Source organism: Sabethes cyaneus, chromosome 2, assembly GCF_943734655.1.
Source record: "Sabethes cyaneus chromosome 2, idSabCyanKW18_F2, whole genome shotgun sequence".
NCBI lineage: Eukaryota > Metazoa > Arthropoda > Insecta > Diptera > Culicidae > Sabethes > Sabethes cyaneus.
The window spans coordinates 9,334,911-9,348,234 of NC_071354.1; the positions used below are offsets into that span (position 1 = coordinate 9,334,911).

At 43.4% G+C, this 13,324-nt stretch overlaps 1 protein-coding gene across 2 annotated transcripts; it reads right to left on the reverse strand.

Moving 5' to 3' along the window:
* Positions 1-6,023: 6,023 nt before the first annotated feature.
* On the reverse strand, positions 6,024-9,944 carry LOC128734543 (protein SERAC1). Of its 2 annotated transcripts, none has more exons than XM_053828798.1 (5): positions 9,162-9,944; positions 8,753-9,075; positions 7,872-8,558; positions 7,748-7,807; positions 6,024-7,199 (listed from the first exon to the last, which is right to left on the reverse strand). In XM_053828798.1, the coding sequence occupies exons 1-5, from the start codon at positions 9,218-9,220 to the stop codon at positions 6,085-6,087; spliced, it is 2,244 nt and encodes a 747-aa protein (XP_053684773.1). In that variant the 5' UTR covers positions 9,221-9,944; the 3' UTR covers positions 6,024-6,084. The 2 variants fall into 2 exon arrangements, with proteins under 2 accessions (XP_053684773.1, XP_053684772.1); XM_053828797.1 differs by having other exon boundaries at positions 7,523-7,807.
* Between the last annotated feature and the right edge of the window lie 3,380 nt (positions 9,945-13,324).

Consider the following 13,324-nt stretch of genomic DNA (forward strand, 5'->3'; position numbering starts at 1 on the left):
CTCGACTAGTCGACTAGTAAGTCACACGCAACGCGATTTTGTCGAGTAACTCGACCGAGTCCACCGCTAAAATGCTAGTGACTAAACGGTTAGCAAGTGACACCTGAGCTTGCTTTGTGTTGGTCGTGCATTGAGCCATTCTGCTGCCTGTTCTCCCTACACTCGACACTCGACAGTGACAGAGTCGAGCCGAGTTGCTCGACGTGACTTACAGAATAGGGCCCGAAGTATCTTGATCCGTTTCACGCTGGAGGATCATTTGGACCACACACATCTGAATGAACACGCTCGAGGTGTCGCTTCGCACTTTCCCGTGTTCCGTCGAAAGGATTCCGACACTGTTTGCCCTGGGCACAGGCGTCATAGAACCGAATTAGTCCAGGCTTGAAATGCACACCGGTTGCCAAGTTCTTTTGCACGATCTTGGCCATTCCATTTTGGCTTAGATGCCCCAGCCGATGATGCCATAGTTTATTCCGCTCTACCTGACAAACATTTGCAATGGTTCCAGGTATCTTTACGTTGAGCTCGTAGAGATTTCCTTCCATTGGTGCCGTTGCAATAACATCACCATTTTTCTTTAAAACAGCCTTGTTTTGCTTGAAGATTACCTCTACACCAAATGCCGCCAGCTTCTTGACTGATAATAAATTATCACGAAGATTCGGCACGTACAGCACTTTCCGTATATTCAGTAACACGCCGTGGTTGCTGTATCCGTTGATCACACCTTCTTCTTTTGTCACTAGATTTTGGCCATCTTTTGCAACGTTGATCACTACCGGGGTACTCAGACTTTCGCAGGAATAAAAAAATGCCTTGACATTCACCAAGTGATCTGTTGCTCCGGAATCTAGTTTGAAGTGTATCATTCTTCCATCGGACTTTGCTGCACTATCACGACTCACCATGAAACTGACCGCGTTTTCCTTTTCAGTAGCATGCGCCGCCTTTTGTTTGCAGTCCTTTTTCATGTGACCCACTTTGCCACACTTGTGGCGTTTTCCCTTGAATTTGCCACTACGCTGGTTGTGCTGATTACCTGCAAATGCCGCCGGGTTCTCTTCAGTTGAATCTTGCACACGATCAGCACGTTTCTGCTCTTCAGCCAGGAGTCGTTGTTTCACTACGTCCAACGTAAGATCCGCCTCCTTCATGTTTTCGAGCGCTGTAACTACCGTGTCATATGAATCTGGCAACGTCAGGAACAACTGTGCCACAAGATCTGCATTAGCCAATTCTGCACCAGCCGTTTTTAACTGCCTCACCAAATTATCAAAGGCCAAAATGTGCGGTCGCATTGGGTCTCCTTCCTTCAGTCGCAATCGTCCAATTTGCTTTCTCAGTAGCGTTTGGCTAGCCACCGACTTTTTCGCAAAAACTTCACACAAGCTTGACCACATTTCCTTCGCGATACGCTTATTCCGGACTACTTCCAGAACTTCGTCAGCCACACTCTTCGACTTTCGGTCCGCATCTAGAAATACTTTTCTTTCAGCTTTCGCTGCAGGAACATCTTCCGTTAGCACTTGTAACACTGACGCGGCATCTAGAAACAACTGGACCCGAAAACTCCAATTCTCAAATCCTAATCCACCGGAATATTGGGGAATTCCGTGTGCAGTTTCCTTCGGGGTGCCCATAACCTCTTATAAGTTGCAAAGTGAAAACCTGGAATATACTAACGTGTAATTGGTTTATTTAAAAACGAAGTTGCTTTGACAATAGCTTGATAAGGACTGAACTTACTTAGGTGAAAATTCTTAATTTGTACTCTCTACGTTGTTTACTCGTTGCTATGCTTTCTAGCGGTGACCATGGCACTATGTATAACATCGCTGTTTACTGGTTGCTAATATAGAGTAGGGCGGGGCATAAGTGCGATGTTTGAAGTTGTCATAAATTTTCGTGAGATATAAAGAAGGACAACAACGTAATATATTTTAGAGTGATGCAATAACTCAATGTCTTTACATTCAACTATAAATCATCTGCGGTAATAGTGTTTTGCAAAATAAATACTTCTTTCTTCTGATCAAGTGCCGATTCGCACTTTTACCCCACCAGCGGGGCAAAAGTTTGAATACCGCGGGGCAAAAGTTCAAAGCTCGAATCCATGAAATTAGCACAACAGTAGCTAACAAACCCATATTATCTCCAATCTGCGTTATGTTTCGGAGAGGAATATTCTCAATTTGCACCTTACCTATTTTGCGCTGGTGAATTGCAGCCTCCGTTAGATCGGAACTTTTCCAAACATGTGTTTTTTGTTTCATCAGCGGAAAAACATTGTTTTCCTTCGGCCAACATCTGTAGAGCACACAGTTTTCTACAGATCTTCCATTTCTAGTATCTGTAATATAGCGCCAAAAGCTGTATATAATTAGCTATACATTTTTGCCTCGTCCATGAATCGCACTTTTACCCCGTTAAGCGCTTGACGAGGTTAGATTGAATTATGGAAAAGCGAAATATATTTTGTAAATTCTTTTCACCGTATTTTCAAAACAGATATGTGAGTGTTGTAAAATGCTGCTACAAATTTCCAACAAGTAATATCCTCATGTTGATATCGTATTACCTGTATAACAAAAAATTACATCAAAACTGTCCTAAAATAACATTTGCACATAACTCTGCTTCGTATGCAACCAAAGTTTACGTTAGATTCAAGCTGTCAAAGTAGGTACCCGTTAATGCCAATATAGTCAATTTACTCCGAATCTGCACCGATAAATCATTAAATCGCACTTTTACCCCTCCTGACTCTATAACAGGTAAGGTAAAAGGTAAAAATGTAGTTTCAACCACATTTATGGTTGTTTTACGCACAAACAGAAATTTCATTTTGTTTCAAACTGATATGTATGATTGAAATGAATATATTTATTGTTAAATCGAAAACTCAATTTTACAATACTTTACTTTTAATTCTAAACTGTTCTTTTCTTGATTCAAATAGAATTTCGTTTTGAAACAAAAACATTTTTAGGTTGTTATGAAAATTTCGTTTGAAACAAATTGGAATTTTTTCGCTCTGTGATAGAAACGAAACCTTTCCCCGAACAACCCCGTTGAGAATCGCGGCTATAACGCTGACAGACGAACAGCGTCGCGCGCAGTACCTTACAAGTCGCAAGGACTTGCATAGTGTCGTCGTCCCGTCAGTAAAATGAGTTAGATTCTCGATCCAAGAATCGAACTTTTACCCCGTCAACAAATCGAACTTTTGCCCCGCTTGGCGCTTGACGGGGTTTGGTTAAATTATGGAAAAGCGAAATATTTTTTAAATTCTTCTCATCGCAATTTCAAGAGAGATATCTGAGTGATGTAAAACGCTGCTACAATTTGTCAACAAGTAATATCCTCCTGTTTATTTCGTATTTGCCTTACACCGAAATATTACATCAAAACCGTTCTAAAATAACATTTACCCATAACTCAGCAACTATGCTTCGTAAACAACAAATGTTTATGATAGATTTAAGCTGTCAAAGTACTCGCCCATCCATGCCAATGCAGCCAACTTACTCGGAATCCGCACTGATAAATCATTGAATCGCACTTTTACCCCTCCTTACTCTACAGACGATCAGAGGAGGATGGTGTGGAACTCTCTTGATTAACAGACATGGAGCCGCTGAAACGAATGGGGCCTTGTCCTGTGAGCTCACGAAGCAGAGGTCTAACGAGCGGTTGTTCTCGTTGACGACATGATTAACTTGATGAAGCATTGCAGCACTATAGTTGTCAAAAAGATTAATTGCACCGGCTTGGATCGTAGAGTTTTCAGAATCAGGGTAGAGGAAACCGCTATGGCCCAAAATAACTATCTCATCGAGCGGCGTAGCGTCCCTCATAACTGAGTAAACTGACTGGCAATGAGCGTCAATTAGATCGTTGTCTCGGACACGATCAGGTGGGTTGTATAAGGCACACAAAAAGAGGAAGCGATCGCTCAGCTTGATGGCCGTCCAAACCTGTTCTACGCAGTTCCATGAGTCCTTCTCAATTGCTCTTGCTTTCAATCCACTTCGAACAGCTATCAGAACACCATCGTTAGTGGATTTGCGACTATTGTTAGGGTTTCGATCACAACGGAAAACTTCGTAATCGGATCCAAAGACTTGCCTGGAAATTGTCTGAGAGTTAAGCCACATTCGCAAATGACAATGATATCATAGCAGCAATCCGATACGACTAGTCGGTAGTCTTCAATATCGGAATTCATTCCGCCGTCGTTTTGATAGAAGACTAGGACATCTTGCTTGCGACTTGGGGTCGGAGTACCATTTTCCTCGATTTTGGACAGATATGCTACAAAAATCCATATGCTCAAGTGCTTGATCTCGATGTTGACTGTGCTATCGAAACCGGAGGCCTTCATGTTTTACGATCCCTTCGCATGACCCGTCAGCGAGTCCGCGGTGTTTTTTTCTTCAGCAGACACCAAGTTATCTGATCGATCAACCTCAACGACTTCCTCAGTGACAGAGTGAACGTGTGGGCTGACAATGTTCTGTCGCACATAGTAAGACATTACAAACTGCTGACCTAGGGCCGCTTTTAAACTTGGAGTGATCAGTTAAACTCCGACTGCACCTGCCTGGATGATAACAATTGCTCACTGGAAGGATTCCACCGCCTGGTCGATCAGCTCCAGTGTATCCAGAGGTAGTTTGGGGTTTGATGTTGTCATCGATGATACGTTGAAACTCGACCCAATTTGCACGATTGTAGTTTCGTCGATAGTCTACCGTAGCGTTAGAAACGTATCGATAAAGAAGAGTCAAGTCTTTCTTTGCTCTTCAGAAAGCAATTGTTCCAATAAACTATGAAGAGCGATTCACGGTCTATATTTGCTGACGGTGGATATAACAGCTAGAGTTGCTCAACTAAGGTGTTACAGAAACACTTGATAACGCTAATGTCCTGGATGAATTGAACGAGCTCTTGCGTCATAAAAGGGACACCGGCATACGACAGACCAGACGCGGGAGTAGGTAGAACCTAAATCTGATAGAGCAACTGCAGAGGCAACGCTAGAGTTAGATGCTGTTTGATAAGCTACTGATTTTGTTATGACAATTCGTGGTTGTTCAGAGGGAGCGGAGACACGTTTGAGGTTTGGGAACTACCGACGAGGCTAAAAAGCAGCATGCTTGGTAGCCATGATTGCAGGAGTTCGGCGCTCAGTGTACCTACGACCAGGCTGGTTATTTGCTTATGCTTGTTGTCCGATCCGTTCGCTCTTTTGGGGCAGCAATGCGACGCTTTCCTTCAAGCTTGACGATGTCTTTGATAGGGGTAAAAAGCGGGCCACTACCAGTGTCCTTCAGAAGGACCAGGGTATGTTAGCTGATGAGTAGTTGTATTCATTGAAACACTGTTTATCAATTCGAATGAGTTCGTGCGTAAAAAGAAGACTTATTTTATATTGTTCGCAGTAAAATTATATTAGACACGTAACTCACCCGTGTACATTACCAGTTTTGTATTTGATTTGTGATCAATTTTTTCGCAGATGCGTTAAACGAATCTTGACACTTGAAGCTGATTCCTTCGTCAGGCGGTTTCCAACGGCGTAACCGGCAAGCCACTTGAAATACTTTCCTGAAATAATTGCGAACCTATAATACTATCATATTGATAAACTCTAATATGTATGACAAGTTTCAGAGCTTTCAGAAGCTTAGTTGGACCGGAATAGAACATTCATTTTACGAGATAGAATATTTCAATTCACAAAATAAAATGTCGTTGATTTTTTACTGCCCAAAACATGGCTTGCTACGATGTAAAAAAGGAACACTTGTGAAGGACCAAACAGAATTGTGAAAACTATCAATTACTAACAGACGGCTGCTTTGATGCGCAATTCTGGTTGAAACCTCGACAAGGTGCCTCCCACAGCCCACCTTGCCAAAGGCCCACGTTTTCTTTGGCTATTCGGAACGTTTTAGCCGTCATTCATAATAACGATAATTACTTTTAAAATATACCATTGTACACGTGTACTTTGTCATTAAATTGCAATAAATATAGGTAAAATCAACAGTAAAAGTTACCAGCGAAATATGTCACCTAGAGAAAAATATTGAACATCTTGTCCATCTGTTTCAACCGCCTGTACACATCGTTGAACACCGTATTGTGTGCTTTCTTACCGTTGTCATGACCTTTCTCGTCCAGAAGCTTCTCTTCGCGCTCGTCCGTTTCGCTGCCGCACTCGTTGGCGGACTGCGTGGCACACCAGATCGCTCCGATCAGTCTTTGGTACAGGAATGACTGCCGGCAGACCGGTTTGCTGAGATTGAGGTGATCGTCTCCGGTCAGATAGAAGTCCCCTTCGTCGATCCGAGCGGAACGCTCCGGAACGATGTGAAAGGTCAGCTTGAACGAAGTCAGCACCGTGGGCCGTCCTTCGCAGATGCTCACAATCTCCGGTTTCCGACGGAAACCCGTAATTGTTTTGAGGAAAGTTTTGTTCAAATGTAACAGTTGTTTGGAGTTTTCCTCCAGTTCGCGGACCTCGACTGACGGCCAAACCAGCGCGGATGTGTGTTGTTTCAGTTTGGCTACAGAACTGCCCCGATGGGGCGTTCCGAGAAACATTATGGCACGAGAATTGTGAGCGATTCGACGAACGGCTGGATCGTCACTGCTGGCAGCCTGTACGATGATGCTTTTGACTAGTAGACCACCCATCGAATGGCCAACCCAAACCACGGGTCGATCCTGACCGACGTTCGAATTGGCTAGCTTTTTCAGGAATTCCATTGCTCGCTTCTCCAGCTTACCGTCGTACTTTTCACACGGACAACCACTAGCGGACCACTGGGACAGCGAGGAATCGTAGTTCAGTCCGATGACTCGAATGTTGGGAAAATCCTTCGGCAGCCACTCCATTGGCCAGCAGAACGAGCGGCCTACGGACTCGTCCCCGAGTGGCTCACGCAACCACTGCTCGCCGGACACACTGTAGCGGCCTTCGGTGTTGCGCACCCGTGGACTGGTATACTTCTCGTCTGCCACCAGCGGCAGATCGGGAAAAACGACCGACCATTCCGAGCTGAGCGGTTCGTCCTCCTGCAGGGCTTGAATGAGCTCCTGGGTGGCGGTGTCACTGATCGACGGGTGCCGCTTCGGCGGCGTTGGCTGCAGGGTCAGCAGCTCGTCCTTGTACGGGGCAATGCCTTCTGCAATGCAAGAAAAACACCCCAAGATGAGGTGGTTAAATTTAGAACGAACAAAAAGCTGACGGAATGTGATAGAACAAATTTCAAGATCGTAGAACTGTTGTTAAATTTTTGACATTCAAAGGGTAAGACAAGCACTGAAGCGCGCGAATGACTAAAACAAAAATTAATCCAGTCGCTAATGAGTTCAACTTCGTTCAAACGAAACATCGAACTGGGATTGAAGCACCGAAAAAGAAACTATAAACAATCAAATTGATAATTTAGCGTTCCAGCAGAGGGTTGGCAGTTTAGGGTCAAGACGCACTGCTCGGTACGCTTACCTTCTGCGTTATCCTCTGCAGGCAGCAGCTGCTGCTGCTGTTCTTGGTTGCCTTCATCAAAGGATGATTTTTTCGCAGACCAACGAAACAAGCGGATGAACCGGCGAGGGAATTTATCACCTCCTTCGGATGACTTCGGATTCGTGGTTGTTGGCGAGTTGATAGCCGATACTTTGGCGTGCTTTTCATTGGAAGACACTAGATTTACGGATGAATGTTTCTTACCTAGAAGACTAGCCGCTTGCGGCTTCAAATCCTTCTGACGCCACGTAACAAATACTCCTCCTGAAAGACGGAAAAGTTCAATCATTACAAAATGGCTGCCATACTAGTGACGTAAAACATTTACCTAGCAGGCCATGAATAAAAACCACATCCACATCGGGCTTTCGTTTCCTGCGACCTTTCGGATAGAGCGGATAGACGTTCGACTCGTAGCTAAAGCCGTTCGGATCATCTCGATCGAGGTTCGAAAGGGTCAAATCAGTCGTCACCTGCATTCGCATGTCAACGTCCTTCTGCCAGCGAGACAATATGCTAATCCAGCCACTCGCGAAAAAGTCATAAGCTCGATCACCGCAAACCGACAGGTTAGCAATGATCCGGGAGATGATCAGCTTCACGTCAATGTTATCTTTAAATATTTTTTCCGCTTCAATCAGCGCCAGCAAACCACCAGCGTCAATGATTTTCAGACAGTTTTCCTTTGCAATGGTTAAATGAACCAACGCACTCAGTGCTTGCTTCAGCAGTTCTTGCTCAAATCGGGAAAGACTTAGCCGATAGTCGATACCGTCGTCTCCCACGGGTTCCTTGATGTGATGGGCAGCAAATGTATGCTCCAGCACGTATGCTGCGCACCGATCCGGAATCAACTTTTCGATTAGACCCTTGATTCCGGCCAGTACATCGTGAATTTCCTTCTCCACCCCATACTGGCGTGGTGGTAGAAACCAACGTGAATCACAGTTCGACCGCGCTAGAGAAACCGCCGTTTGGGCATCACAAAGTTGAGCCAAATGCTGAAAATCCCAATCTGGAGAAGATAAAAGCAAATTAACATCGCAGAAAGTAAAAAGTCCATCACTGACTAATCAAAGCAATGTTGTGCAAAGTTAGAAAATACCTTGTACTAAGTTGCCTGCGAATGTGTGCATGAAATACATCAACAAAGAGGAAAGGTTGAGCGGTTTCTAGCAAGCTTATCGTCAGCCAAATCGTTGAACTCACCTTTCAAATGATCAATCAAAGCCAACTGCTTGATCGCCTTCAGCCGCTCGCTTTGCTCGCCCTTCTGGGCGATTCGCAGTAGGCGCCAGGCAACCGAATGCTTCAGCGCCTTCCACCACTTGCCGAAAGGATGAACAACCACATTGACCAGCTTACTGTTCTGCTGCTCCTGTTCCAGCTGTTCCAGCAGGGACTGCCGATAGATGTGATGCTTGATGTAGATGTAATCCGGCCGCTTCCGGTCGATGTCCAGAACTCGGGTGTCGATTAAACTACTCAGCGCCGCGTGCATGCGGTAGGCTTCATAACCGACAAGGCCAAGTCTAAAAATAGCAAAACCAGAACAGTACACAATTACGCACCAAAATATTGAGCACACTGGGCGTGGACACCAACTCAGAATACTTACAGCGAAACTATTCCGCCACCAAAGCAAAATTTGCTGTACTTTTTGTACTCACTGTACATAATTGCCACTAAAAATTTGCATAACGTCTCAAAAACCAATTTCAGTTTTTAGTTTTGTAGTCTATAGAATCACGACCATTTTTTCGTTCAAACGAACAAAGAGCTTCGCTAATCTTTAGCACTATAATTCACTAGCTCTTCAGCGCTATTTTTGTTCCGCCTCTAAAAAACACTTCTACTCACTGACGTTTTCCGCTGAAGACTGCGGGAAAATTCGCTGCCAAAATTTTAATCTCACAGGAAAAAAAATCGCAAAACTTAGGAGGCTTGTCGTTTAGGTACATTCAACTATATCGAACGATGTGGGAAAATGATGTAAACAAGCAAAATCATCAGATGAAAATCCATTCATCATCGCATTCACCATTCACACGTAGTGTTGTTGCGACATCCGTGCCTTTCGGTCTCTCCTTTGCGATCGAGCGGTTGGCAGAGCGAGACCACTAGTGATGACCGAGACATCAGCAGATCAGATAAACACGTTTTCACCTTCTTCTTATTGGGCAGGATTTGGTGGCGCTGTTTACCAAATACGAGAAGTTTTTCTGCCAACTTATTATTTAATGCACTACTTCTTGTGAGGTTGTTTACAAAAACTATTATTTATCATGCTTAAAATCCATAAACAGCTTGTTGTTGTTGATCAATTCAACTATCTCCAAACTGCAGTAAGCTATTTTAAGAAAAACTACTTGTTTTGATGGACTGCTTTTGTGGCACAGAACTTTACGCAAGAAGAAAAACGAACACACTCGGAAGGAAATCGAGGAGGAAATAAATCTACACGCTCATTCATTTTTACTCAATTTAAGTCGAGAATGAAATCTTGCGTAACTTTTCAAAACGACCTATACGTAAGTACGTTTCGCGTAAATCAATAAAAACTTTGAAAAGTGAAATTTGCCTAAAAATCGCGCAAATTTTAAAATTTACGTATTTAAGAAGCTGCATAAATCTAAAAATTCGTCAAATGAAAAAACACACAGAGTACAAAATTTGCGTACATTTTCACAGTCAATCACACTCTATCTCACTGCAGTTACGGACCCTCACGGAGAAGAAAATTTACAATTTGTTTCAAACATTCGACCTTTTCGCGTGTCTAATGGCGGCTAATTAAAGCCCTATAAAGATATACATTTATAGGGCTTCACGACTAGTGGGCACAGCTTTCGGAAAAAATAACAGGCTTTTGGCAACTCTGCTCACGTCAAGTTGACATTTTCCCCCTTGTAAAACTGTCAAGCGTACGTTAGCAAAGTTGCCAAAAGCATATAAATATTTTCCAAAAGTTGTGCCCACCAGCTGCCATTAAGCGCGCGAAAAGGTGGATATGAGTTGTTAAGTGTTAAGTATAACTAAATCTTTCAAATTTAATTACTTACTTATTGGTATATGTCCGTTGGTCGGGCAGAACAAAAGGGATGATATCAGAGATCTCCACTGTCGACGGTTACCCGTCATGGCTTTCCCCTGTCTCCAGGACAGGTTGTCGTCTACAGTCCGGATATCGTTGGCTAAGCTGCGTCGCCATAAGCCTCTGGGTCTGCTTCTTCTACGCTGTCCACGTGGATTCCAGTCGAGTGCTTCTCTGCAGACCTCGTTCACTGCTTTCCTTAAGGTGTCCGATCTACTTCCAACTACGTTCACGAATTTCTGTTGCTATCGACCGTTGATGGCATCGACGATGGAGTTCCTCATTGGATATCTAGTTGTCAGGCCACAAGGCACGAATAGTATCGCAGGCACCCGTTAATAAACACCTGCAGCTTTTGCGTTGTCTCCGCTGAGACGCACTACGTTTCGCAGGAATACAGCAGTACGGATTTCGGGTTTGAGTTAAAAATTCGGATTTTCGATGTACAGTGAACTGGTTTGAGCGCCAAATGTTTCGCAGACATGCAAAAGCACCCCTGGCCTTTCTGATCCGTATGGCTGTATCAGTCTTGGTACCACCATCGGGCGTTGTCTGTTCTACCAAGATATTGAAAAGCGTCTACCTGCTGAACTTGTTGTCCCGCTACTGTGAAGTAAATGGGAATATCATTGTTCACTACCATAGACTTTGTGTAGCTGAATCTGTAAAGTTAAACGGTGTGTAGCTAACAAGCAAAGTTAAATTTTGGCAGCTAACTATAAATATATTTTTGGCAGCAAACTATCTACACATTACACATATGGAGCTTAAACCCTATGGAGCTTATTACTAAAAATGTCCGAACGAACGGACAAATCTATCTACAAGTTTTCCTCAATAAAAATCTTCATCTGAATCCCCCTCGTAGCGTTGCCGCATGTATTTATAACAGCTTTTAATTGTTCGTAGTAAGAAGTACTAGAACAGCTGCTGAGAAAAACAAAGAGAGAGTAGAACGGAACTTACGTTCTATGAGAGTTTCAGTTGGCGCGCGAAACCTCTCACACATGTACTAAGCTAACTCCCATCGCACGTTCGACGTACAATGTTTGTTATTTTCCATGTGCAAACGTTTGCGCTTGCCCCTGAGACTGGCATAGAAATAAACTTTACAACCGCACCGAAAGGTAAAACTTTCGCTGTCGCGCAGCTTCGGTCAATGTTAACCGTCACTGCTACCGTTGGTCAATGTTACCCGTACTGGGCACTGACGCTGCATTAGTTTTTGCTACATTGCCTGTAAAACCCTCTGCCTGCGAGCTCTCGGAGAAGTCATCTAACATTTGCCCTGAATATCGTTTCATTCGATGTTGTGCGAGCAAGACAATGTCGTCGGTTAGATCGAGTAAGTCATTTAGCTGCTCCATCGTTAGAGGATTCCAATGCAAGCCTCCATTTGTCTACTGCCAATTGCTCCGACTAGTATCTCACCCATAACGATGAGAAACAGCAATGGTAAAAAAATGCAGCCCTGTCTCACACCGGCAGTAACCCTTATTGGGCCGAACAAGACGCCGTTACATCAAAACCAATCAAAAATCGATTTTCAATATTCTTATACCAATCGATTGGAAAATCTTCTAAGAATTGACCCAAGTAAAGAAAAGTGTGGATTCTTGATGTTGAACTATTGAAAAATTGAAAATAATGAACCTATGTTTTACCAGAATTCTCGCTTCGTGATTGGTTGTTGGAAATGACGTCATCAAAGTAGAAACGCGTTTTCACGCTTCGGCTTATAATTCAGTCAATTTTCAATAGATTTCCAAGATATTTACACCAATTGATCGGGAAATCGATTGAAAATATTGAAAATATAGAAAACTATTGATTTTGTTTTTGAAAATGAATTTGAAAAATTGTTGTTTTTGAATTGATTTTGAAAGTTTGAATTATTTTCATATTTTTGCCTTCCCTCGTCAGTGGTTCCCTAGCACGGATGACAGAAATATATACGATATAAGCTATGGGTTAAGCTTCCTTATGATTGTATTTAATTTACGTCCTATAGAATCCGATCGAAAATTGTTGAGCTTCAGCTGTTGCTGCTTCCCACGGATAAGGCAACGAAGACATACAAATTCACCAAGCGAGGTGTTGGAGCTGGAGCACTCAATGATCGCTGCCGTGATGGACTATCTGGCGACAGGAGTTCTGGAATTGGGAGGACAAATGCTGCTCGCGACAACGAAACGATCAGAATTATCGTCACTTGCAGCTGGCCATTCGGAACAACGAAGAGTTGAACAAATTGCTGTCCCGTGTCACCGCTGCTATGAGAAGTGTCTTTTCGAACATTCAAACTGTTTTGTTACTGCCCAAGAAGACGGAAAAGAAGGCTTAAATTTCCAGCATATCACGTTCAAAAACCGTTCTTTTAAGAACGAAACATTTGTTCATGAAGATATGAGGAATTTTCACTCACAGATTTAAATTCTATTTAACTTAGATTGATCTGATTATTCGCTTCTTTGCAATAATTTTAACCGATCACCTCGCGCTGCTGTTCGCTTGTTGCTGGTGGTTCATTTCGTTGTCGTGATGGCATAGTTGGCTGCTGAAGTCCTGGAATTGGCAGGAAATATGCTGCTCGCGACAACAAAACGACCAGAAGCATCTCACGTCACTTGCAGCTGGCCACTTGGAGTGGTATTTCTCGTGATTCAGGACCATACACCATACACGAA

Excerpts from the sequence above, each read along its gene's own strand:
- LOC128734543 (XM_053828797.1), bottom strand. The coding sequence starts at position 9,220 with ATGTACAGTGAGTACAAAAAGTACAGCAAATTTTGCTTTGGTGGCGGA. Across the intron at positions 9,076-9,161 it reads GGTGGCGGAATAGTTTCGCT|ACTTGGCCTTGTCGGTTATG; the intron begins GTAAGTATTCTG and ends TGCTATTTTTAG. Across the intron at positions 8,559-8,752 it reads TTTGATTGATCATTTGAAAG|ATTGGGATTTTCAGCATTTG; the intron begins GTGAGTTCAACG and ends TATCTTCTCCAG.